The sequence below is a fragment of the Lynx canadensis genome, chromosome B1 (genome assembly GCF_007474595.2).
Source record: "Lynx canadensis isolate LIC74 chromosome B1, mLynCan4.pri.v2, whole genome shotgun sequence".
Taxonomy (NCBI): Eukaryota; Metazoa; Chordata; class Mammalia; order Carnivora; family Felidae; genus Lynx; species Lynx canadensis.
Window position 1 is genome coordinate 52,946,961 of NC_044306.2, and position 25,983 is coordinate 52,972,943.

Here is a 25,983-nt window from a genome sequence, read left to right on the forward strand (position 1 = left end):
ATTTATCATAGAATTCCCTGCTCAGACCCATCTTCTAGTAAAACAAGACAGATCATCTCCACCATCAGGACACAGAATCTTCCCAATTGTCAGCTGATCTCCCGAAGTCACTACTCCCCTATTTACCTGTCATTTGTCATGCTCTTGGCTGCCCTGAGCTGGCAGTATCTGAGCACCCTGTCTCAGGTCACAGAAGACTATGTTCAGACTGGAGAGCACTGATTGGGTAAGAGTGGGAGCTAACGCTCGCCGTGGAATAGACTGACCTTTCCTTCAAGGAAGGATGTTGGTTTCCCCCTCCCCCCTCCATTTCCCTCCTGCTCTAATTCCTAAGAGAACTCTGTGGACTTGGACCTTTAGAAACTGTGACATGCAGTTGAGAAGATGACGATAAAAGGGAAGGATAGCTCACCCTTGGCTGGCAGGTACTTGTGGGCGTGCTCACATCTGCGCAAGGTGGCCAACAGCCGGGCGCTCCTCGCTGCAGGGCAGAGGAAATGGTTGCGTATGGGGTTGCTGAGAGATCTTATTTCGTGTGAGTCCTGGCTAGAATTCTAATGAAATGTATTTAATTTGAAGCAACCTCGGAATACATGTCCTAGCAGGAAGTGAATTTTTCTCGGTTTGGTTCTGATTTTTCTCATTTTGTTTTCTCTTCAGTTGATTGGAATGTGGCAGATGTCATTGTTTGTAGCTCTAGGTGGTGGTCCCACGTTTCCTAAGAATGCAACTGTCTTCTGCACGTGAAGGCTAAGGATTCACTTCTGGGTGTTCTGGAATGGTTTCCTCATTTAAAAGGAGATTAGCTTTCCCAGAGAAACTGCAGGATTGCCTTTGGCCCCATTGTAGAAGACTGGCCTCCAGTCAAGGCTGACTTTTTGAGAAGACACCATATGTAAAGATACGTTTGTAAAAAAGAATGGAATTACTCTGCATTTGTCAAGGGCAGTTCACTTGAAATCCTGGAGGCACATGGCAAATAAGAACTCAAGAGCGGAGTTAGTGATCGAGGGCCAGGGGGCCTGGCCCGCTGCTGCCCGCAGAGCGGACCAGAGCAGTACCAAGAGCGAGGATCCAGCTGCCTGGCCCCAGCTCCACGGCGCCCGCCGGAGATGAGCAAGTGACAGCATTGCCTCACTGCCCAGCCCGTAACCTGCATTAACTCTGCCAGCCTACTCTAAAGTGGGCCGATTCTCTTAGCCGCAGCAGATTTCATTACATCCAGGGGGCTTGTTGTGGTTGTGGTTGTTGTTGTTATTGTTTTGTCCTTTGTTTCTGTTTTTAAAAAAAATCACGTTTATACACTGAAGTTTCAACAAAGACAAAAATATTTTCAGGTGATGGGCTGGGAAGCCGAATGTACTTAGCCTAATTCTTCTAGCATCGCTGTTTGCCTTCTTCTTTACTCCCATGCAGCCGGGGTTGGTGATGCGTTCTCACCCAGTGACTCACCGAGAATCTCAGCCTGGACCAGGGAGGACCCCTCTCTAGGGGTGTTTGAAAAAGCCCCTCAAGCTGAGCAATCACTGTCGTAGGGCATTAAAGTGCTTTCTAGAAGCCATTAATGCTCTCCATGTACATAGTATATAGTCTACTCTTTTGCTGCTGTCCTTTGTGGATGGTGACTTAATCACAGAAGTTGAGGGTTTTCCCCAGCAATAATATTGGCCTTGCATTGTTATACGCACATCCACACTGATTTTCGTCCTGTGACTGCCGCCGCCTGACACAATGGCTTAGTTTTGGTCTGTGGGTTGGTTGATTGTTTTGGGGCTCAGTTGGTTGATTGTTTTGGGGCTCAGTCCTGGACAAACTTGGCACCACGCTGAAGCCAAAGTCCTTTGCCACCTGGAGTACAGCTGTGAGCTGCACTCAACAGTAATTTCCCAAGTAATTTAAACATCGGAATTTGGTTAAAGATTCCAAGGTAGGTTGTTATAAATTTGTGCGTTGAAGTACCAGATTAGTTCTGTCCTGTGTAGAACACAGGACAACTTGGTGGAGAGCCTTGGTCGGATGTGGATGTACTGGAAGTTTTCCTCCTGGCTCACTTGTGACCTGTGCGACTTTCTAAGCTTCTGTAAGGTTTATTAGATGACCTTCTAGGTCCCTCCCAACTGTAAAGCTGTGGATTTTTTTGTATCGCTGACTTGTGCCAAGGTCTTAGCTCTACTGTCCACTCCTGAGTGCTTTGGAAGACCATTGCCCTTCTGTTTCTCTACTTAAATTGCCATGTAAAATACAGGATACGCAGTTAAACTTGAATTGCAGACATAATAGTGTTTTTTAGTAAAATTATGTCCCCCAAATTGTATGGGACATACTTTTTTCTTTTAATGTTTATTTTGAGAGAGCATGTGAGCGAGAGGGGGAAGGGCAGAGAGAGGAGAGAGAGAATCCCAAGAGGGTCCTGCACTCAGTGCACACAGCCAGACACAGGGCTCCATCTCACAAACCTTGAGATCATGAGAGCCGAAATCAAGAGTCAGACGCTTAACCGACTGAGCTATGCAGGTGCCCTGCACAGGATATATTTCTACTAAAAAATTACTTGATCTGAAATTCAAATCTAATTAAGCATCCTTTATTTTTGTTAAATCTGGCCACCTCACTCTGCTCCACACTAATTATTCATCAAATATTTAGCATCTCTGGCCCATAGTCTACTTGATTTCTACTTACAGTGGAGTATTTTTAGCTTTTCCTCAGAGGAGGATCTGACCCATCTGAATCTAAAATTCCATTATAACAGACCTGAGCAGGAACCTGCTCTCCACACTCTGGGAGCTCCTAGAGCTCCAGGTAAGGCCTGTGCAGACACACAGAGCCACCTATCTCCCTTTGGGAAAGTGCTTGGAGCAATTACCCAGAAGCCCATTCTATCAGAACCATTTCTCTGGGTCCGGCATGCACATGTGCATAGGGGAGGAGACATGGCTAGCCATTTGTTAATTATTCTTAGCAGCTTTGGAAGCAGAGCTCTAAGGCTGTGGTTCTCAGCCTTTAGCATCAGAGTTGCCTGAAGGTCCCAGATTGCTAGGACCATTTGTCTCTCAGGTCTAGGGAGGTACCCCAAAACTTGCATGTTAAGTTCTCAGGTGATACAAATACTGCTGCTGGACAGGAGCCCAGTTTGAGAACCACTGCTCTAAGGCCTTATTCTTCAAACTTGAGTGAACATATTGAATTACCAGGAGTCTTGTTAAATTGCAAATGCAGACTGAGGTCTGGCCCAAATTCTGCATTTCTGACAAGCTAGGTGATGGCCATGCTTTTCAAGTGTAGCTATCTGATGTATGTGAAGAGTGGGACAGGTTCAACTGTGTGCTCAGATGCGAAGTCTAAACTAAAATCACGCCCTTCTCCAGGGAATAAACGAAAAGGCACAGACGGTCACTTCCATCTATCAGGACAGGCACCCCAGGAAAACATGGCACCAATTGAACTGAGGTGACAGGGTGGTGGTCAGTGAGGTAATTTGAGGTTTATGAAAGAATTGACATCGATTCCAATCCTAAATAGACATTGTTTTATTTTCTAACAAAGACTCAAGCTGACCCTGAGGATGCCATGAAGTTCATTTGGGTACTTCGTTTTAGGGCAGCTCTTTCGCCTTCCAGGGGGGAGGATGGGCTGCAGGTGGGCACGTGGCAGACAGGATGGAAACGGGATCATTCAACTCCATTTGGAGAGCAGGTCGAATTTGTTAGAACTACATTGAGGTTATGAATGTCTTCTGATTGCAATTTTAAGAATAAAGTGATTGCAAAATTTGTGGCTTTGGTAGCCTTTGTTAAACACTTCTGAAATGTCGGGTTTCATAAATTTTCCCTTCAGTATTCACCGGGTGTAAGCGCTTATTTGATGATGCAGTTTCGGATTCCTTGTTTTTAATGTTCATTTATTTTGAGAGAGAGTGCGCAAGCTGGGGAGGGGCAGAGCATGCCAACCAGGCTCCGCGCCATCAGTGCAGAGCCCGATGAGGGTCTCGATCCCGAGAGACACGAGGTCATGACCTGAGCCAAAATCAAGAGTCAGAGGCTTAGCTGACTGAGGTACCCAGGTGCCCCTCTGATTCCTAACTTGCAATTCACATCAAAAGTCACACTTTCCATGCTTCTGGAGCGAGTCTACCTCTCAGGGAAAGAAGTCACGTGTTGATAGGCCAGTGGGATGGCTGCAGTTTCCCCCGTTCCCAAGAACTGGTACGCATCTTTGCTTAGGATTCTTAACTAGGCCCATGCAAAGCCACAGTTCTTAACCAGCAGTGTAAATCAGAGACCTAGGGAACTGAGAATATGACACACAGGCTCTGCCTCCATCCCGTTCCCTGTATCGTTCCAATTTTAGTATATGTGCTGCTGAAGCGAGCACTCCATCCCGTTCCAACATCGGAGGGGACCAGGGAAAGCCGGTCCTCCGCTAGGACACCTGGGTCATGGCATCACTGATACGCCATTGCTTGTGTGAATCCTCACACAGGTCACTGCTGGCCTGTAGCTGGTAAAATGCGGAGTATGGCTTTATTCTTAGCTCTTTAAGCAGGGGCAGAGTTCATCAGGGCTTGAGGCAGTTTAGGGGATGAATTTACAGAACAGGGTGGATGAAAACGGCAGAGGCCTAAGAAGAGAGAAACTGGTTTGAAAGTGCAGCTGGGGCAGCGAGGAGTTAAAGTAGGCATTTATCTAGTTTCCCCTAATTGAGGCAAGAGACCCCCGGTTAGAGTTTCAAGGACCCCCAGATGCAGGAAAATGTTGATTCCACGGGATAAGGACAGACAGCAGCTCCGAGTCTACAGACAGCGGGATCCCCACCAGAACACAAGGCTTCACGTTAAGGGAGCAAACTTTTATTGGCACCGTCATTCCTTTCCTTGTTAAATTAACAGAGTGAAGCAGTGATTTTTTAAACGGTTAAAGCTGGCTTCTCCCAAACGAGCTCCACTGTGTCAGGCTGATAGGCCTATTCGCTCACGACCACCCGGTTTTGTTGTAAGGAGACAGCCTGTAAAGCAGGCCAGCTCTTCCAAAAAGTTTCCTCGTTTGTCCGTATGACCAGCTGAGGTGCACAAAATTAAAAACCCCTATTTAAAAAGGAGCCATGCCACGGAGAAGACCAGAGAGGGGTTGTAGCACTGCAAAGCTCAAGGGATGCAGGGCCCTGGGAGAACAGCTTTCTCCAGAGAGCTGCCGCACTATTTTCCTCCTCAACTTACTCCAAATCTAGAAAGTTCCTCGCTCAGAAGTACTGCCGCTGGTGGCAATCTGTCTTGTGAGGAACTCCACTTCCTATTCCTGTGGAAAGCCTACAGGCCCATGTGGATGTTTGTCTCGCTCCCTGGTGCACGCGGGTTGGGGGGGGCGGGGGAGCGGCGTGGAGGTGGCGGCCGCAGGAGTCGGAGCAGCAGGCACTACGCGCAGCACTAGTCTACGGGGGAGGCCTCGCCGTGCCTGCAGCGGGAGCTGATGTGGGCTAAGTGTGCACTGTGACAGCAGGTCCACTGAACGGGCCGGAAGGTGGCAGGCTTCGGATGTGTCTCCTTGGAAGACAGTCTGACGGTAGACACGAGGTTTGGCCCAATCCTTCAGGCCCTGTCCAAAACCTCTTGTATCTCAACTGAATGCAAAGAATAAAAGACATTCCTACCCTCCGTTACCAGCCCAATTGGCTCGATTTAGGGAAAAACTGCCCCGGGGCTGGCAAGACCAGTGCCACAGCAGATTAGATCCTTTTCCAGTACTGCTCAGTGCATGGGATTCCAGCCACAACTTCCGATTCGATTCCACAGTGATCCCGTCCCCGGAGGATTTTAAAGAAGCCTGGGAAGCAAAAGTAATATGCCTTTAAAGTGTGCCTTGGGTTTTGGTCCTTGTCAACATACTCAGACTCACCCCAGAAACACCTAGGAGCGGCAGACCCCAACCCAGCCCTAAAGCAAGCATCAAATCGGCATCGAGGTGCCCTATCGATGTCTACTGTTTGCCCAGGAGCCTGGCACCACATCGTGAGGCCTCTGGACACCACTTCCAGTGGACCCCACATAAACCGGCTCTGCGCCTGGGGCGATGGGGGAACTGTGCGGGCACCAGCGACCTGAAGCTGTCACCTGGTTCACACCACCCTCTCAGGATCAGAGTCTACCCTTATGGCAAGGGAACCCCCAGCTCACTAGCACCCAGAAACCTGGAGGCTCACAGCTGAGCCCCGGGCCTAGTGTTAGGAGCTGTGCAGCAGCTTTTCAGCTGAGCAGAAAAGGACAAGAGGACCACTACGTGCTGGCTCACCACACCCTTCTAGCAGGAAGAGGGCTGCCACTCACCATTGTCGCCCCAGTCAGTGTTCCAGGAGTTGCCAACCAGCCAGTAAGGTGTGTCATTCTCCACGCCCCAGCCCAGGATGCGGACAGCATGGCCTCCCATCATTTCTCCGGTGACGTGCTGGTACACGCCTAAGGGAAAGCCCATTCAGGTAGAGACCAGGCCGATGCCCCATTTCCCATGGCATCCCTGCACCTCAGCCAGCTACCTGTCAGGACAAATGGGGTCCAGAGGGCCCAACGAGCCCTCCCAAAGAACTGCTTGCAAACAGGGTAGTACAAGAGGCCTGGTGTTCTCCCAGAAGGCTCCAGGGGCTCCCACAACGTTCGGGAAGTATTTAAATAGGTTTTTGAAAGCCCAACTCTCAAATATGTTGAAAAAATATTAAAATGGGGGTCCCAACAAAATACGCTTCTTGGTCACCTTTAAAACTAAAGTTACAAATTCTAATTTAAGGAAAAAATGGAATGTTAACAAACCAGTTATCTGTTCTACATACTGGGACTCCACGTAAGGATTTATTTGTCAAAAGGGTTCTATAAAACTTAAAAGAGTTTTAACTGCTGCCCTGGGATACACGCAGAGGAGAAGTAGGAGACAGGCCGGATCGGTGGCGGCGAGCACTGATGGATGAAGAAAGATACAGGCGGAGGTGCCCATGGGCCTGTCAAGCAGGCCATCCCCTCATTGGCCAATCACTTTGTCAAATGAAAATGCATCCTTTTGTAATATGGGTGGGGACTGTTAAAAACTGCCAGCTTTATAACTTTTTCCTTGCCAGAATCATCTTTATCCAATGAGGTTTCATAAAAGTTGAGAGGTTTGAAGTTTTCCGTCTGGCACAATGTAAATGAGACCGAAGTGGTCAGCTATAGACCGTTCATCTAGAATGGGGGGTTTCCAAGAGGGCTCTTGGGCCAGGGGCTGTCCTCATTCCCCGGGTGAATCCCCACAGCCTCCCACACGGCCAGGTGCTTCCTGTCTTCTCATCCACTGAATGTGAGGCATGATCTGGGACGTGGCCAGGACAAAATGAGGTCTTCTTCCTTGATAGAGTCCTGGTGGTCCCCCGGAACCCAGACCTCCTCTGCTCCCACTGCCATCAGAGGGGCCAATACATACCAGACTTGTACAGCAAGAAGTCCGAAAACACAGAGAAGGCCGCCTCTACAGGGCCATTTTTGTAGATCTCCGCCATGATCTCTTTCTCACTGTTTGACACGCTGTAGGAATTGCATCCTGGCAAATGAATCAGCCGAGTGGGGGTTGAGGCGTGCTTCCCACGGTTCCCTCAGTCAACTATGCACTGCTTTAAAGGGGGATTCGCCCAGCCCAGGGGGTCAGGGAAGGCTTCTGCAGAGGAGAATGATGGAATTGGACCCGGAAGCCAAGAAGTGGGAGAGCAGAGCTCTGTATCGGGAGGGGCAGTGAGCAGGAGACCCTGGAAGAAGGGTAGAGTGGCACCCAGAAAGATTCTCGGCCAGATTACTCCTCTGTAAAGCAAGGGGTCTGGTCCCTCCCCACTCAGAGGGTCTGTGACTCTCAAACAACAGGAATCCTGAGGCCAAATTCAGGGTGGAGACATGCAGAAATGCAGCGTGCTGCTCTCTGGCAGGAGAGTCCTTCATAACTTTTCTTTCTCCATCCTGCGTTCCTGACTCAGACTCACTTGCCCTGGCCTCTCCCTTTCTCCGGCCTGGGAAGGGCGTCGGCAGGTCCCCGGGGCCCGGGGTGCTGGGTAGTAGCCCAGGCCCCACCTTACCGTAGTGCTTGTCTTCTTTGTAGGATGGGGTGTAGCCGGGCTCACAGATCTTGCTGCACTTGGGGGTGTCCCCCTCTCCTGTGCATGGGGGCCGGGAGCCATTCACGTGGTGCTCACAGGGAGGGATGGAGTAGGGTCTGCAGCCTGGGGGGGGACCAAGTGGAAAGGAGGGTGTCAGCCGACAGCTTCTTCAGAAGCCCCTTGAAGCAGAGGGCAGAGCTGGGGCGACAGGAGCAGTAGGTCAAATACACAGCACTCCCCACACTGTGCTAACTCTGCCTTCTTCTCCAGCCTCCTGCCCTCCACCCTCAACCGTCACTTTGTAATGCACAATGAGCCTGTTACTGTTCTTTGATATAAAATCCATCTAGCCAGATACGCGCTGATGGCAGACACTCACCTACATGGGAATCATAGAGGCCACCAGAAACCAGGCCTTGTTTTGTCCAGAAGTTCCAAGCTTCAGCAGGAAAGCCCCCATTACAGCTGAGAAAAGAGCCATCCATTAAATTCACTGTGAGAGAAGTTGTAGCTGCTCCCAGACCACTGCCTGAGGCCCCAGGGTTGCAACTGGCCCAGCAGCTCTCCTGGGTCTCAGCCAAACCCACTCATCCCCTCCTTGGCTAGTCACTTCTTCCAGGGAATCACCACCACCATCCTCAACAAGTCGGAACGACTCTCTTCTTCCTGTCTACCCCAAACTAGGCTGTGTCCTTCCTGGAACACGGAATGCACATTGCAATTCCCTGGTGTTTTAATACAGAAAATGCGAAGGCCAAAGACTGGTGTGAGGTGAGGCCTTGGCACTGTTTTTTAAACTCCCAGGTATTTCTAATCTGCAGCCACATCTGAGAACCACGTTATAAAACCAAGGCCAGAGCTGGCAAAAAGGCAGGCACCCATCATTCTTAATTACAGAAAACAGACCCCAAGGCTATTACATTTCCTTCAGCAAGAAGAGGGAACAAAGATGACAAAAACCAGGCCTGAGATCTGAAACTTAATCACATATTCCAAGACCATCTGTGTTGTGCCTGGACCCCACCACCCACACCCAGCACTGTGGGGTCAGCCCAGTTTTAGGCGGCTCCCAGAAAAGAGCAGTCACGCCAGGCCTGCTTCTGGACTCCCCAGGTCCCCAAGATGTCCCAGCAAAGGACCGTTATCTGACCTGCAAGTACCACTCCTGTCCTCAGGGAGCCCTCAGCCACTGTCCAGGAGGCCTCGGCCTGGGGGCTCCCAGTGCCATTCCCAGGGGCCTGGCTCCCACAGTGGAGGATGCTGCTTCAGACTCACCCATCCCCACACTGGTCACCACAGCAGGTGAGCATGTCCTCGGCGGACACCTCCACATTGACGTGGCCATTGGTGAGGATGCAGATCCGGTCAGAAATGGCTTCCACAGCCCCAAATGCCTGCAGGAAAACAAGCCCCACGCAGGTGAGCCCCACTCCTGGACTGTGGGCCCCACCGGCCACCGTCCACAGCGTCAGAGGACCACAGCAGGCGGCTCAGACCTTGCTGACTAGTCTCTCCCAAGGTCAGTGAGGGTCTTGGTGCTCAAGCTGGTCTTTAAAGTTAGGAGACCCATCCACCCCACATCTCTATCTGGTCACTCAGCTCATTTCTAAAATGTGGTTTCTGTTAACAGAAAAAACAGCTCACACAAAGGACAAATACTGTATGATTTCACTAATACAAGGTATCTAGGCTGGTCAGTAAGAGAAAGGAGAGGGGTGGTTGTTGGGGGGCAGGGAACGGAGGGGCAGTGTTTAATTTCCACACTTACAGATGACAAGAGTTCTATGGATGGACGACGGTGATGCGTTCACAATAACGTGAATGTACTTAACGCCACTGAACAGTACACTTAAAAATGGCTAGGACAGGGGCGCCTGGGTGGCTCAGTTAAGCATCTGCTTCAGCTCAGGTCATGATCTCGCGGTCCGTGAGTTCAAGCCCCACATCGGGCTCTGTGCTGACAGCTCAGAGCCTGGAGCCTGCTTCACATTCTATGTCTCCCTCTCTCTCACTGCCCCTCCCCTGCTCACACTCTCTCTCTCTAAAAAATAAATGATTAAAAGAAAAACTTTTAATTAAAAAAATGGCTAAGGTAGCTCAGGTCATGATCTCACAGTTCATGGTTTTGAGCCCCAGCTCAGGCTCTGTGCTGACAGCTCAGTGCCTGGAACCTGCTTTGGACTCTGTGTCTCTCTGCCCCTTGCTGGCTTGTGCTCTGTCTCTGTCTCTCAAAAATGAATAAGCGTTAAAAAAAAATTGCCGACCAAAAATGGCTAAGATGGTTAACATACCACGTGCACTTTACCACAGTTAAACAAAATTAAGACAGCTCATTGACAGAGATGGATGTTTCTCCACGAAGCAGAGTAGGAGTCTAATGGTGCTTGCTGATGGCCTGGGACAGCGCATCAAACAGAAAAATAGACAGCCTCACAGCACACACACGGGCCACCCAGGGCACTTTGCGTGTCTATCTATCTATTCTTCCACCACAGATCTTCATAATTTTTATGTTGACAGAAACGAAGGCTCAGCAAGTTCCCATAACTTGCCTAGTCACGGCTGATCTGACAGCTGTCCCCCCGCCTCACTCCAGCCCCTCTCACCCAGCAGGAACCACAGGAACCCTGGTCTCGGATCTCTTTGATGGTCGGGCAGTTAGGCCAGTGTTCCCGGGCATCGAAGTTTTCAGGCAGAACCATGTCCTCGGCAAACGAAACTCTAGATAAAGGAAGGCCTCCGTGACAAGCTCGCATGTCACAAACCACCCCCACCCCTAAAGAGGCCAGTGACTTCGGGCCAGGCCACCGCCTGGCAAGGGAGACACAAGGGAGACAAGCCCAAGATGATGGCTGCAGGGCTGTCCCCTGGGAATTCTGTAGAACCAAACCAGGAATTCTACTGCTCAACACAGCTTCTCATTCCCTATGCTGTTTTCCGGTCTTATTTTCTGGGGTATCTTTCAAGAGTTTTGGCCACAAAGTCCACATAACTGTGTTTCGTCCTCCCCTAACCCGCCCCACACAGGGTCTGCCCAGGGTCCTTGCATCAATTTTAGTATCTTCACCACCGTGTTAAGTCTCATAGCTATTCCATCTGTGTTGTCAGAGATTTCTAATGCTTCTTACAAGGGTAATGTCTACATGAAAATGCCCACTGCAGAGTTCTCTAGAAAAAAATGGAACATTAATGGAGATCATATGACTTTTCTTAAATTCTCCTTAAACCATTTAAGACTGGGTCCATCCCGGTCATGCAGAACCAGACCTGGGGGCCTTTTCCACTGGGGCTCTGAGACACCTGCAGCAGCACAAAACACGGGCACCGGGGGCTGAGCCCTGTCAGGTGGCGTCCTTGCGGCTCTGGGAGGGGGAGACCTGTGGGTGCCAAGGCCTCCTTTCTTCCCTCCTTCCCGCTGTGCCAAACGCACACCTGTGGTTCCCATGGCAGCAGGGCAGGTGCAACAGAGTATCTATCCCCCAGCGAGCAGGCACTCACCTCTGGGGCAACTTGGGCCCACCCAGGATGGTGCCGCACAGCCTCCTCAGGTAGCTCGGCTCCACATGGTAGAAGTTGTGTCCAGCCTGGAAGAGAGCCCCGCCCGCAGCAGTTAACAGAGGGGGTGTCTAGGGATGCGGGTGGACGGAAGTATGCACACCGCCCACATGCAACGCCTGACAAGGCTAGGGCTCCCATCCAGCTCAGCAGAGCGAGGGGGGTTGGGGCCCTCTTAGAGAACACACGTGTCCCCAAATTCGTGGTGAAACCTAACCCTTGATGACACCTGGAAGTGAGGCCTTCGGGAGATGATTACGTCATGAGGGTGGAGACTTCATGAATGAGATTAGTCTCCTTACAAAGGAGACCTCAGAGAGCTGGCCTGCCCCTCCCACTAAGCGAGGACACAATGAGCAGTCACCCATCTGCAACATAAGAGTGCCCTCCCTAGAGCCCAACCATGCTGGCGCCCTGAAATTGTACTTCCAGCCTCCAGAACCACAAGCAATACTTTTCGATTTATAAGCCACCCAGTCTGTGGTATTTTGTTACAGCAGCCTGAAAGGACAAGACAGGTACCCTGCGAGCAGGCCACGATCAGCCCAGAGCGAGCCACACAGGCAGCGCACAGCTCCCAGGCCAGTGGGTGTCTCCTCTGATCTGCTATGTTTACTGATGTCAAGAGAGACGCTCTGCAGCCCTGAACGTGGCTTATTCCTCATTTCTTAATTCCTGAAGCCCCAGGGCTGCGGGCCAGCCAGAATCGAGGTGCTGCCACTACTGATGAGCACTAGCACCTACCATGGTGGGGTTCAGGGTCTTCCTGATTGTGAACCCTTCCAAAGCTCGTTTATCACCCAGTGCACTTCTATGGATGCACACACACACACACACACACACACACAGGGAAGGGAGCAGGTAGGCATGGGCCTGAGTGGCCAGGACTCTCAATCAGACCAACTGTCCAGGACAGAGTGTCCTGTGGGCCACAGCTGCAGCTACCTCCCTCGGGAGTCAGAATGCACAGACCGATCCCCAAAAGGGACACGCACAGAAGTCGCCACAGCCCACCTTCCATGTAGTGTTACGCTTGTTAACATAGTCGACCAGCTCATCCGACAGGAGCTGGAGAGGCGGTCTGCTCTGGGCATTGGTCAGCACCACCAGGCAGCTAAGAGTGGCCAAGAGCTGCCACATTTTGGATGCTGGATCTTAGAGTCACCTAGAAAAGAAAACACACAAGACATCAGGACACTTCTTTCAGTTCAAGTGCTTAACATACACAAGGGTGCCATCTCTGATGGCATGGTTCCAGGGCCAGAAACAACCCAGTAGTCAAAACACCCACGTCCCCTTCCCGGCTCTGCCATCTCTGCCCCCTTCTGTTCCTCAGTGTCCTCTCCTGGAAAGCTTGGGTGTGGTGGCAGAGAGCCCTCAAGGACCATGGGCTCCCAGGCCTCGTATCATCAAAATCCCAACCTATGCCCACATCACAGGGCCGTGCCGTGGACTGAACGTCCGTGCCCCCCAGCCCCCCAAATTCATGGTGAAATCCTAACCCCAATGTGGTGGGATTACGAGGTGGAGCCTGTGGGGGGTGATCAGTCAGGAGGATGGAACCCTTGTGATGGAACCAGTTTCTTATAAGACACCCCAGAGAGCTCCCTTTCCCTTCGGCCATGTGAGGACTCCACAAGAAGTTTGGTGACCTGGAAGAGGGCCCTCATCTGACCATCCCGGCACCCCGACCTCAGACATCCCCCCATCATCCAGAACCAAGAAACAAATTTCCGTTCAGAAGCCACCCAACGTGTAGTATGTGTTGTAGCAGCCCACGGGCTAAGACGGACTGTATTTGCTTCTCCTCCAGATGCCTGGGAGACAGGACAGAGAAAACCACATGGCTGCATTGCAAGCGGCGAGGCCCTTTTGCAGCTGCGTCCTGGTGATGCATGTGGCCTGGGTCTCGGGGGCTGTCCTCAAGCTGTGTCTGAGTCACTGCTGTTCCCTGGATGGTCTGTGGCTATCTTGGGAGCTGAGAGGATGGGGCGCGCACTGACCCGCTGCCTGTCATAACCCCGGGGCCCAGGCCACAAAGCAGGATCGGTGACTCCACAAAACAAATCAATGAACGCAGATACTAAGGCTAAATTGAGTTCAGTGCCCTCCCTACTATTGCCAAACTGCCTCTCCATGGGTCTGTAGAACCCAACCAAGTCTTGGAGACTTTTTTCCAAGTCAGTGCTCTGAAAGAGTCAACAGATTAGGTCCCAAGTAGAGGCCCAATGAGAACAGAAAAATACAAAAGAAAATACATTTCATGAGACACATTCTGGATATAAAACAAGCAAAACACATGGGGCGCCTGGGTGGCGCAGTCGGTTAAGTGTCCGACTTCAGCCAGGTCACGATCTCGCGGTCCGTGAGTTCGAGCCCCGCGTCGGGCTCTGTGCTGACTGCTCAGAGCCTGGAGCCTGTTTCCGATTCTGTGTCTCCCTCTCTCTCTGCCCCTCCCCTGTTCATGCTCTGTCTCTCTCTGTCCCAAAAATAAATAAACGTTGAAAAAAAAAATTAAAAACAAGCAAAACACAAGCGAGCCAAGCCCAGCGTGTGCCAAACTCAGCAGAACCAGGGAAGCAGGGCTGGTTTGGCCAGTGGCACAAGTCTGAGATTTTTCTCTGGTTTTTCCAGTCAGCCAAGGGCTCTGTTTCCTGGTTCAAAGCGGGAGCTCCCGAGAAGGGAAGTCATCCCATTACAACCACAGTCCTTAGATCTTGGACTGGCTTGCAAGTCAGGAGACGGGCAGTTTCCCGCTCGGCCTCTGAATCACGCTCTTAGGCAAGCAGCTCTAATGAAAGCAAGAAATGCTCTTCTGGGTGTCACAGCACCATGGGGCCTTGTGAGATGCCCACACAGTGGGGAGTGGCAGCGGTGGGGAGAGGGGGAGGATTTCCTGTCCCTGACCTCTGGGGCTTCCAGAGTGACCCATCTCCTCCGGGGTCATGGGGTTACAGGAAGATGCACTGAACATGCCGCCTCCCACAGTGAAGTATGTCTGAGGGAAGATTTAAACTTGGCGGCTGCCTCAGCAACAATTCATCCCAACGAATAACTATGATGGCAGCAAACGATTCTGGAAAAGAGCACTGATGGAGGCTTGCTTTCTGAGACAGTCGGTACATTATAAAACCCTGGGTGACTCCTGCCTGGGAACAGTCTGGTCAACAAAACAGACCATTCAGAAGCATCTCCTATGTGTGGGTGCTCAGCGTATGTGGTACAGGTGGGTGAGGAAACAGCACGTGTCATAAATGGTGCTTGCACATCTGCATCTTGGAAAAAATAGTAAGGCTGAACGTTTACACTTGGTTTCTCACACACGAGAAGCGCTACACGGAACAAAGTTCTTGAATTAAAACAGAAACTGTATGAAGAAAATAAACGCAGTTTAAACAACCTATTATCAAAGTAAGATACTTAAGACTGACGTAAAACCAAGGGACAAGGCTTGCTTACGTAAAAATAAAGCCACTCTTCTAGAAAACAAAATAAAAAGTGACCAACTACAAAATAGTACTTACATATACGCAAAGCTTCATTTCCTTAATATGCAAAAGGCGCCTAAAAATCTGAATAAAAAGAGGGGTGGCTCAGTCGGTTGAGCATCTGACTCTGACTTCAGCTCAAGTCATGATCTCATGGTTCGTGGGTTCGAGCCCCATGTTGGGCTCCACGTGGGGATTCTGTCTCTCCCTCTCTCTGCCCCTATCCTGCTCATGCTTCCTCTCTCCCCCTCCTTCTCTGCTTCTGTCTCCCACAAAATAAAAAACTTAGTAAACTTGAAAAAGAAACCTGAAAAAGCAGAATAAAAAAGTGGCAAATGGACACACACAATGAAGTATAGGAAAAAGAATTACAAATGACCAGCAGATATTAAAAGATGCTCCACCACAGGGAGGTACAGATAAAATTAAGGACTGGCAAAGGCAGACAGCTGGACAGCTCCTGGGGGGTGGATTAGGCGTGGGGAGGCAGAGGTGCTGCGCTTATGAACCCCATGGAGACGATTGGCCTGGCTTTTTGTTTTTTTTAAATGTTTATTTATTTTTGAGAGAGAGAGCATGAGCAGGAGAGGGACACAGAGAAGGGGAGACAGAGCATCCAAGGCAGACTCCAGGCTCTAAACTGTCAGCACAGAGCCCAAAGCGGCCCTTGAACTCATGAGCCGTGAGATCATGACCTGAGTCCAAGTCGGATGGATGCTTAAGCGATACCACCCAGGCGCCAACCCCCCCCCCCCGACCATTTCTATTAATTTGGCGATCTGCACACGCTTTGACTCAACAATTTGACATTCAGAAATGTATCCTACGAGCTTCAAATTCACAGATATAGGTATACAGATGTTTACTGAATATTCTTTGTATCACAGAAGACCAGAAACAAAGCAAGTGTCTACTAACCGCAACTGTGAAGTTACAGTAAATGATTAATAGAATACAAAGTAACCATTAAGATAGGAACTAGCTGAAGCGAGAATCACATTGTACTGATAAGCAAATAAGCCCAAGATACCCGTAAGTGGAAAAAAGCAAGCAGCCGGTGAGTCATGGTAAGCGTGTGAGACCATGAAGCAATATACATTCACATTACCGTTACCACATGTAAAACATAAGGAAAAACATATGAAAGCAATATCTGTGGCGGGGAGATTTATTTTCCACTAACCCCCCCCCCTTTTTTTTAAATTAAATTAACATATTATATTCAAAGTTTTGGTCTTTTAGGAAGAGTAGCCGGAGCTACCAAAACCCCTGAGCCCAAAGGCACTTCCAGTTGATTTCCAGTCAACAGTGAGGCTTTCTCCCTAGTGACTTTCTGCTCAAAACACAGAACACCTTCTTTCCAGTGACTCACAGGGAGGCTGGTGTTCACCAGACCACATCAGGGACCCACGTGACCTCCAACTGTTAGGTGAATGTCTATGTCCTCACATGGCGGAAGGGGCAAGGGAGCTGAGGTCTTTTTAAAAAAAAGTTTTTAAGTTTAATTTGAAAAAGAGAGAGAGGGAGAGAGAGAATTGCAAGCAGGCTCCATGCCATCAGTTCAGAGCCTGATGCGAGGCTCAGACTCACCAACCTCAAGATCACGACCTGAGCCAAAATCAAGAGATGGATGCTTAACCGACTGAGCCACCCAGGTGCCCCTGAGGTCTCTTTTAGAACTTCTGGGCAAAGAAGCAAAGCAGTCAGATTCCTTCCTTTTTCACGGCACCCTCTGAATTACAGCCGGTACCTTCACATTTTCCCCAGATGTAAGAACCTGGCGCACAAACACTGCAGTATACACTCTGGGCACGGTGGGCGTTGAGACCCATGCCAGCAGGTTGGGACCTGAAGAGCCCATCAGAATCACACCCTATCCTCGGCTTTCACTGTGACCTGTCAGGCAGGGGGGACAGGAACGTGGCTGGGTCCTGAGCCAGGCCCAGGTGAATGCTCCCTATATGTCTCCAGGTGGCCCCCGGGGCTTAGCCATCTGCTGAGATATTACATCATAGGCAAGTGGAGAATGGGGGCAATTCCATGGTAGCTTGGATTTTACACAAGATTCCTCTGGTTTTTCTGGTGGCAGAGACCACAGCCACAACCCATTTATCGGACGGTTCTCAGTTCCTGCACTGACGGCTGCCATGGCCATACCCGGGCCCAATTCCTGAGGTCTGCCAGGCCCCCCAGATGTGACGCTTTGGTGCAGTTGCCCTTTTCTTTCAGTTCCACAGGCCCTCCTCCAAATTTCCTGTTAACTTCATTCTCCCTACTCACAACCCTGCGTCAGGAAGAACCAGGGGCCCCAGTGAACTTCAGAGACGTGAGCCTGGAGGGTGGGAGCTCATCTTGAACCAGATTCCCAGCCCCACTAGGACTGAGCACTTCTGAAACTCCTCTTTTCAGCCCAGCCCTCCAGGCACAGGGCTGTGGCATTTGGTGGAAAGTCGGGGTTGAAGTGGTTAATAGCTGCGGTAGCCTGTGGGGCAGAGGAGCACTGGGCTTGGAGTCAGGAGACCTGGATTCAGATCTTCCACTTACTAACTGTGCACCCTTGAGTACCAACCTGTACTGAGCCTCAGTTTCACCACCTGTAAGACGGGGCTAATGACCATTCATTGCTTCAGGTGGAAATCAAGAGTGTCATGAGGGTGGGCAGAAGCCCCTGGTACAGCGCCTGCTCTACAGTAAGAAAGCAATAAAGGGCTGCTCACGTGGGCACGCTTAATGCCCAGGTCCAACTCACTGCCCTGCTTCCTTCCCTCCTCCATCTTCCCTTCTTCCCCCTACTTCTAGCCTGTGCCAGAGAATTCCGGTTCACTCCAAACCGGTCCACAATACCCCTCTATCACAAAGAGTCTGAATTAAAATGAGGTTTTAACCTCAATGAACCTCCAAGTGGGTTTCCATTTTGAGAGTCTGGAGACTGTTGAGCTCAAAGAACATTAAGTCAACTTTCTCCTCCTTGAAGGGGACACAGATGTCCTGAGAGCAGTGGCAATTTGACTTCAGTGAGCGCCAGGCATCTCTCTGCATCCACACAAATCATGCACACTGGACAACCTATGTGCAAATGGTTAAAATAAGCTTGTTAACGTCGGGCTCTGTGCTGACAGCTGGGAGCCTGGAGCCTGCTTCGGATTCTGTGTCTCCCCCTCTCTGCCCCTCCCCCACTCATTCTCTCTCTCTCTCTCTCTCTCTCTCTCTCTCTCAAAAATAAACATTAAAACAAAATTAAAACATAAATAAATAAAATAAGCTTGTTAACATGTTGGTCATGGGTTCCCTGGCCTTCGCATGAAACAGAGCCAGCTCTCACTTCCCCTCTTTTGGGCAAATACTTCCCTTTTAATTTCTCAGTTCTGTGGTCTTTTTTTTTTTTTTTTTTTTTAATTACAGCAGAGAACGAACAGCAAGTCCTTATTCTGTGAGAAAAGAGGGGCCCGAAGTGGATAAGCACTTCCAAGTCACCAGACTCCCTCTCAGGGCGTGGGCTGGTGGAGGGAACATCTGCGGGCAGATGGTGCTTCTAGCCCCGGGTCAGCTGGTCCTCCTGGGTAGACCTGGGGTTCCACTACACCCCTCTGCCATTTTGCCAAGACAACCTCCGGCTAAAAAAGGGCAGACTCTCACATCTCTTTCCTCTCCAAACCCTGCGGCACTTAACGGTTTACATGAAAGCACATCCCACTGAGGGTCTATAGAATGTCGACATGGGCACAGAGGGGCCTGGGGCCAGCTGATCCCGTTAGCCATCCCCCCCCCACCCCCTTATAGCAGAACCATTCCCCAGACTCCTTTGAAGCCATTCCTGGGACTAATGCAGACCTTGGGACTCTGGAAGGTGCTGGAATAAACACAGGAGAGGGGCTGATGCCAAGTCACAGAAGGCTGAGAGTCCTGATATCCCTAAGGACATGCAATCAGTTTGGACTGTCACCAAGCTTGATTTTTAAAAAAGCTTTCTCATGTGACTGTAGAGCCCCTCAGGTAGATCGGATTCGAAATCTGTACTGAATCTAAGGAGACAGGTCTGCAATTTCCACATAAGCCAGTGGCAATCTTGTGGCCCAAACAGAGGAGGAACGCCTGCCTAGCACGTCTTCCTTCCCATACGTGGCTCGTGCCTGTCCACTGCTGCTGTTCGTACACTGCCAACCTCTTGCACAGTGGGCTCTAAAGAATCAAAAACTGAGTGTGCCTAGATTTTACCAACAGCCACAAACTAAAGTTGTATCTTGGCTACAGATTAGGGGGAAGGTGGACAGGCAGGAGGGATATGAAGACTGAGTGGGACCTTGCTAGAGAACTTCGTCAAGCTTCTTTCTCCCCCACAAAGACGTATCTTGCCTCCTGCCATCACCACTGACGGTTGTTCCTGAAGTTTCGACCGCTTTGGTACACCTACACATCGAAACCAGGCAGCTCTTCATTTCCTCTGACTTCAACTTGCCCAGTCACACCTCAGCTTTGGAGCGGCTGTGATGCTGACACAACGTGCCTTCATCTCAGATACGCTCGGACCTTGCCTTTGAGTCTGAATCACAGCCTTGATGTGTCTTTCGTGTTCATGTCTTTGTTCCTGATGGAAACACGTTCAACTACTTCATGGCTTACGATCTTTAAATTAAAAATAACACAACAAAAAGGGCTCCTAGTCGCCATCCGTCTCCTTAAAGCTGTGCGGGTGAGCAGGCAGCAGTTGGCGATCTGTCCTCTAGAGCCACGCTCTGCAGCTGAATGCCCCAAAGCAACTCCTGGGTGACCCAGAAAGGGGGTCCACTGCGTCAGCCACCAGCTGTGCAGCTAACAGCCCTGCAGGGTCGAGGGGAAGCAGCGAGAAGGCCCCAGCTGCCTCACCCACCTAAACAGCTTAGGCCACTCACAGGTACTTCCCTTGCAGCACACCTGCCAACCATCTGTCCAAAATCAGTGACTAATTCCCACCAGGTTGAGCAGGGCGGGCCTGCTCAACGCTAGTCTCCCACAGGGCCTGGAAACCATCTAGCTACACGGCCCACAATGGAACATCGCTTAAGATCGGCCACGGCAGCCCACATCCTGCAAACAGAAGAAGAGAATTACTACCTTAGGCTTAAAACAATGGACCCCAGGAAGGCCCTCAGCAGCTGAAAAAACTTGTATCGCTGAGAACCAAGAGAGTTTGGGCAAAGTCCTAGAAAGTTCTGGAAGCTTTTGCTCACCAGCTTTGCTCCACAGCCCTGATACTGACTTGCTGAGATGCTAAAGGGGGCACTGCATTCTCATGTCTCTGTTTCTCCCATGGACATACTGCCTGGATTCTGAAGGACCTCAGGACCGCTTTGCAAAAGCTTTCAGAAATCCTTGGAGATTTAAATGAGATTAGGGTTCTGTGCCTCACCAGCCTGCAGGCGCACAGCAGCTCCGTAATTCGATTGCAGGCTAGATCACATCTCTCTGCCGGCTGGGTACGGAGGTGGCTAAGACTTCGGCAGTGCCAAACACAAGCGACAGAAAGGCCTTGCCTCTCTGCTTGATCCGGGTTCCTCTCAAAGCTCCAGGAAAACATACTCACCTCACAAGGCTGTTGGGAGATGTAAGGAGATGGTCTTTTTGAAAGCGCCTTCCATACAGCCTGGCTCAGAGTGGGCAGCCCTTATAACGAACTGCCACCAGGAAACGGCTGTGGGCTCACTAGTGAGGGGAGTACACATCTCTCTAGTCACAGGCCAGTTAACTCTTGATGATGTCCCAGGCTCATTCTTTTTACTCTCAGAAGTAAATGAAAAAGCAGATGAAAAATTATGATCGCCCTACTTGCAGCAACGGGTCCCCAAACACTGGTTCATTCTGCTCTCTTGACCCACCAGAACAAAGCACTCCCCAACACCAACCAGGTTAAGTGACTGAGAAGGTGGCTCCCGGCTGATGTCTGACAAGGCCTCCAGTCTGGAGTGGCGGAGGCCTTTGGCTGGCACAGCCTTCCCAGGTCTTGCACAAGCCTGGAAGCCGCGTGACTTACACATGTGTGAGCACATCCTGCCCAAGTCTGGGTCAGCAGGTCAGAGGGTCATGGGAAGCCAGCCCCTGCTGGGTCTTTTGGCAGAGTATCTAGGTGCCTTACCTGGGTCAGTTTCCTATTTTGGTGGGCTCTATCCCACCCTCCTCCCCTCATCCTTCCTGGTAACTAGGTTATCTTGATGGACCAGACCAAAGTGAGTTACTGGCCTGGTGGAGACAGATTACAACAGTCAAGACTGTAGGCATGCATCTTTCTCGGCGTCCAGCATTCATAAGACAGTAACGCTGGAAAGGGACCTTTGGTCTTGTATGAAGCCTTTGTTTTATCACATGTGAGGGAAACTGGTGCTTGAGAAAACAAGCAAGGCCTGAGGAGTATATCTGAGTAGGGACAGACAACTGGCAAGAGATCAAACTCTAGGAGAAATTCCACCTCAGTTATTTTAGTGACCCCTGTCATGTCACCAACTTGCAGGAGCCTCAGTTTTCTCATCTGTAAAGGGGAAGCATCAAACTACAGTACCCAAAACACACATGCATTCTGAAAGTTAAAAAAAAAAAATTAGAAAATGCCACCTAATTACAGAGAAGTCCAGATACCTGTTAGGATGTAGAGAAACCTTAGTACGCTCTCGCTGTTAACAGACACATTAAAACTACAAACACTGTCAGGGATCAACAACAAAAATAGAAAACCTCACTAGATCAGTGGTTTCTTGGGCAAGAAATTAATTTGAATTCCTGGAAATAAAAATTAAATCAGCGACACCATTTCAAGCCCATCAGTTTGGTAAAAATTAAAGTCTGGTGATAGTGGTGGTAAATGAGGAACAGGAACTCTCAACCCCGCTAGCAACACATACTGATAACATCCACTGGACAGCGCTCTCTATCAGCATCTAGCACAACGGAAGTGCACACACACCTTATGACCCAGCAATTAATGCGACTTCTCCTGCTCTTGCCCTCGAGAAACTCTTGCAAGTGCCTGAGACGCTGAGGGTTTACTGTAGTGCAATGGTGAATAATGCAAAAGTAAAAACTAACTGTAACCTTGGTAAATACTCTGTGCATTGGAGAGGAACTAGATCTTCATGTATCAACATAAATAAATCGCACAAACACTAGCGGGAAGGGAAGGGACACACCGCAGCACAACTACAGTAATATCAATTTTAATAACATTGTTCACAGATTGATATAAAGTATTAAAATTACCAAAAAAAAAAAAAAAGTGTGCAGGAGAATTCTAAAGAACAGAACAGACAGGAGCCAGATGTCTCCCAGGAAGATCAGAGGCAGGCTCCGGTGGGTAATGGATTTGCAGAGCCAACAAGCTGCAACCTGCCTCCTTCAAAGGGGAGCTGTAACCAAGAAGTGCACTCACCCTAGGAACCCCACACAAGCCTGAGACTTGGAGGCCGCAGGGGCTGTGGGAAGGGTGTGGGCATGAGGCTTGAGGTTAAAAATGAGACTGGCTGAAGTCTAAATATATAAATGGCATTTGGTTCCTAGGTCCCCTTCCCTATCCAAACGAGGGTGGAATAGGAACATTAATTAACAGCCACGGAAGGAGGCTTTATCGCCCACACACCCTTTCTTAGCCTCCGGAGTGTGTGCTGAGCTTAAACCAAGAGGTGACGCTATATATGGGACCAGATGCAGACACTGCTGTCTATCCAGTATATACAATACATACCTGCATGTGCCTCACCTAGATTCATCTCCATGTCAACCCCCACCATCTCTCTGCAGGTGAGGCTGAACCCTACGAAAGTGCCCAATTTCAATCCTTCTTGATCCAGAAAAATTCCCATTTCTTTAACACCTTCCTTATGTGAAACTATCTACAATAGGCGGCAGACGTCATGTCATGAGCCCTCCCTCTGAAATACTTCAGTTTTTCTCTCCCTATGACAGGGAAAGTCTACACAACCACAAGTCATGACCACATTTAAGAAAATGACCCAACAGATGCTCGACAGCTCCTCTGGATATGCTCTCCATTGCCTCTCAATCCAACAGCCAATAGCAACACAAAATCTCTTATCCCTAAAATGTGTGCAGCTTCCTACTCCAATTCCCAGGTCCCGTAACTGGGAAAAGAAAGAGCCAGTCTAGAAGAAAAGTCCTCAGCTCAAGCTGCGGAATCAGCAGCACACCGGCGGGTTCATCCTGGAGCCAAAAGGCCTCACCGCTTGACCAGTTCAGAAACAGAGTTGTCCTGACCCAACAGCAGGGCAGTTACTAGAGCCAGGCCTGGACTGGCCTTCGAAGCCCCCAGATAAGGGATCTACAGCTTTCCACTGCTGAGCGGCAGTATCCCAGCTGTGGGACAGATGCCCAGAAAGATCTGAGCAGAACCTTTCTCCAGGGCACCTTCAGGGTTGTTCTTTGGGAAAGCCACTGCCTGGGGGGTGGGGGCAGGGTGCGGCTCAGTCCCCTTTTCCCATAAGTTCAAGGGCTCTGGGTCACCATCACCTGTGCCAACAGGAAACAATTCTCCATTAAATTAAGGATGTTAGGGCAGAAAAGCAGCCCTTACTAAAACAGACACCCTTCTAAGCCTCGTCACCTGTCACATTCTTATCATTCTGAATCTATTATAAAGTCAACTGAACGCATGTATCTCAGCTGTGTTTGCCTCTGGCGGAGGCACTTGAGGATTTGTTTCCCAAGGTAACAAAAGGAGCTAGGTCTGCATTTGAACCCCACTTCCTCCCCTCCCACTGGGGATGAGGGACTGGTAGGATGTGGGCCTAAGTAATTGTCCCGTCCCTGTCCCCATCCCCCCCCCCCAGCCTGTTGGCCTCCTCCAGCCTGTGGAAGAGAATGCTCTAGGCCCACTAAGAAGGCAAATCCAATTTACATCTACCAGGACGGCCTGCTGCTACCCTCCGACTCCCTTGCCCAGGCCTCCAGGGTCACTAGCTGAGGGAAGAGGTGATGCCCCAGAGGCTCTGGCCTGCTTTCTCCTCTCGCACACAACCCTGGCCTGTGGAAGGCGCCGCCTTCGCTCCACTGCAGTAGGGAGTGTCATCTTCCCCTCCACCCCCAGCCTCCCAGGGAGAGGTGGACTGGAGCCCCATGCCCTTCACCCAGTCTCCCAACCTTCTCTCGGCTTAATTTCCCCGTCCATGGTGGAATTAGCTCAACATGTGGCCTCCACCCGACTCCACCCAGTTCCAGGCTCGTGTTCTGGTTTCTATCTTCTGGGGTCCCTGGAATCGTGTGTGGTCGTGTGCAGAAAAGTTGCCCAAGCAAACCCTTTGGAAACAAGAAAACACCTGCAGGGAGACACTATTTTATTCAGCAATTTCCTGAGGAAACTGAGGCCAGAACTCACAAGGGGTTGGGGAGGTAGATCCTACCCGGAAAGTCACCAGAACCCAGGCCAAGCGCTTCCCCGCAAGCTCCTCCCCCGGATCTCCCCCGCAAACTCCCCAGCTCCGCCCGGGCTGCTCCCCAGGCTCGACCCTGGAGCCGGGCGGATCGTGGGGTCTGGCTGAGCCGACCCGGGGCCGCGAGCACAGCCCTAGGGGAAGGGCCGGCGGGTGCTTGCTTTCTGGCCGGAGTTGGGGCGGGTGCCAGGCTGCCCTCGTGGGATTGTTTTTTTGCTTCTCTCCCCGCACGGACTTTGAGAAGTGTGCGGGCTGCCATCCCTGCCCGCCCAGCTGTGACAGCCCGAGGGTCCCCCCCCCTTCCCGCCCGCCCCGGGATATCTCGGGACCCGGCCTGGGCCTGGCGGGGGTGCAGAGGACCCGGTTGTCCCCGTCCCATCGCCAAGGTCACTTCCATCGCGGCGGCGCCGCGTCTCCACCGCCCGCCCGCACTCACCGACTCCGCAGCCGAAAGCCTGGGCCTGCAGCCTGCGAGCTGGAGTGCCGACGCCCAAGCCGCCGCCGGAGCTTCCCCGAGCCGGCCCCAGCGCCTATTTACAGCGCCCGGCTGACTCGCCACGCCCTGCGCGCCCAGCTGACTCGCCACGTGACCGCTGCGAGCCCCGGGCCCGCCTCTCCACCCCCTCCCCCACCCCGGCCCGCTCCCCCACCGCCTCCCCCACCCCGGCCCGCCCCCCGCATCTCCGCCCTCGGCCCCCCCCCCCCCCCCCCGCAGCGGACCCTGCACCCGACACGGCTCCGGGAGATCCCGCGGCTGGTGGGAGCTTACGGATGGGGGCCGGTGGGGAGCCGAGGAGAGATGCAGGTGGCCCTAAGGGCCTCCATCCAGCCGGGAGAAATTCCCCAGGGGCCGCCGGAGCCTGAAAGCAGCCATTCAAAGCCTGATGGATCCCTGCTGGGGGGGAGGGGTAACTGTCCTTCATTTCATCATTCAGAAACCACTGACTGAGTGGGGGTTATCATGAGAGTAGGCCTCCCAGAAGAGCCTTTAAAAGGCTCTTTTGGCGTTTGAATATTCGAGAACGTGCCTGTAAAATAATCCGGCTGTGTAATAATAAATGGGTATGAATTTCAGGACCTGCGTCAGGATGTCCATGGAAGAGAAGGGGCAGAAATGTTTGAAAGAGGGGTGCCAGGAGACCTGTCCTAAAGGTGACACGCACAGCAAGTACGCTATTTTATTTGGAATTTATTTGGAGAGTGCCTAGGGAGGCTGATGTAGAGGTGGGGTGACCTCAAGACCCACCCCCCTCCATGAATCCCAGTGCTTCTCATCCTTTTGATGACTTTGCTAGGTCGGTATTGTCTCGATTTTATTCGAGAGGCTCAGGAAAGTCCAGTATATCTAGGTGCTTCTGATAATTAGAAAACTCTAGGTCTGTAGATCTTGTCCCCAAGAGGTCCTAGCTGATAGCTGCCGCATCTTGGGGATG

General features: G+C 51.0%; 2 protein-coding genes across 7 annotated transcripts in view; one reads left to right on the forward strand and one right to left on the reverse strand.

Moving 5' to 3' along the window:
• FDFT1 (farnesyl-diphosphate farnesyltransferase 1) overlaps window positions 1-3,773 on the forward strand; it is a 41,063-nt gene extending 37,290 nt beyond the window's left edge. For 2 of the 4 annotated variants that reach the window (XM_032592875.1, XM_030312730.2), the window contains 2 exons: window positions 1-226; window positions 661-3,773. In XM_032592875.1, the coding sequence (XP_032448766.1) occupies window positions 1-222 (222 nt within the window). In that variant the 3' untranslated portion in view covers window positions 223-226; window positions 661-3,773. The other 2 variants (XM_030312731.2, XM_030312729.2) reach the window with 1 other exon arrangement.
• On the reverse strand, window positions 3,515-25,113 carry CTSB (cathepsin B). 3 transcript variants are annotated; one of them, XM_030312732.2, is made up of 10 exons: window positions 24,987-25,089; window positions 12,670-12,820; window positions 11,599-11,684; window positions 10,707-10,821; window positions 9,376-9,494; window positions 8,480-8,565; window positions 8,080-8,223; window positions 7,440-7,556; window positions 6,320-6,448; window positions 3,515-5,819 (listed from the first exon to the last, which is right to left on the reverse strand). In XM_030312732.2, the coding sequence occupies exons 2-10, from the start codon at window positions 12,793-12,795 to the stop codon at window positions 5,722-5,724; spliced, it is 1,020 nt and encodes a 339-aa protein (XP_030168592.1). In that variant the 5' UTR covers window positions 12,796-12,820; window positions 24,987-25,089; the 3' UTR covers window positions 3,515-5,721. The 3 variants fall into 3 exon arrangements, 2 of the variants coding, with proteins under 2 accessions (XP_030168592.1, XP_030168593.1); XR_004343516.1 differs by having other exon boundaries at window positions 4,828-5,819; window positions 6,320-8,223; window positions 24,987-25,113; XM_030312733.1 differs by lacking the exons at window positions 9,376-9,494; window positions 11,599-11,684; window positions 12,670-12,820; window positions 24,987-25,089 and having other exon boundaries at window positions 4,828-5,819; window positions 10,707-10,780.
• Between the last annotated feature and the right edge of the window lie 870 nt (window positions 25,114-25,983).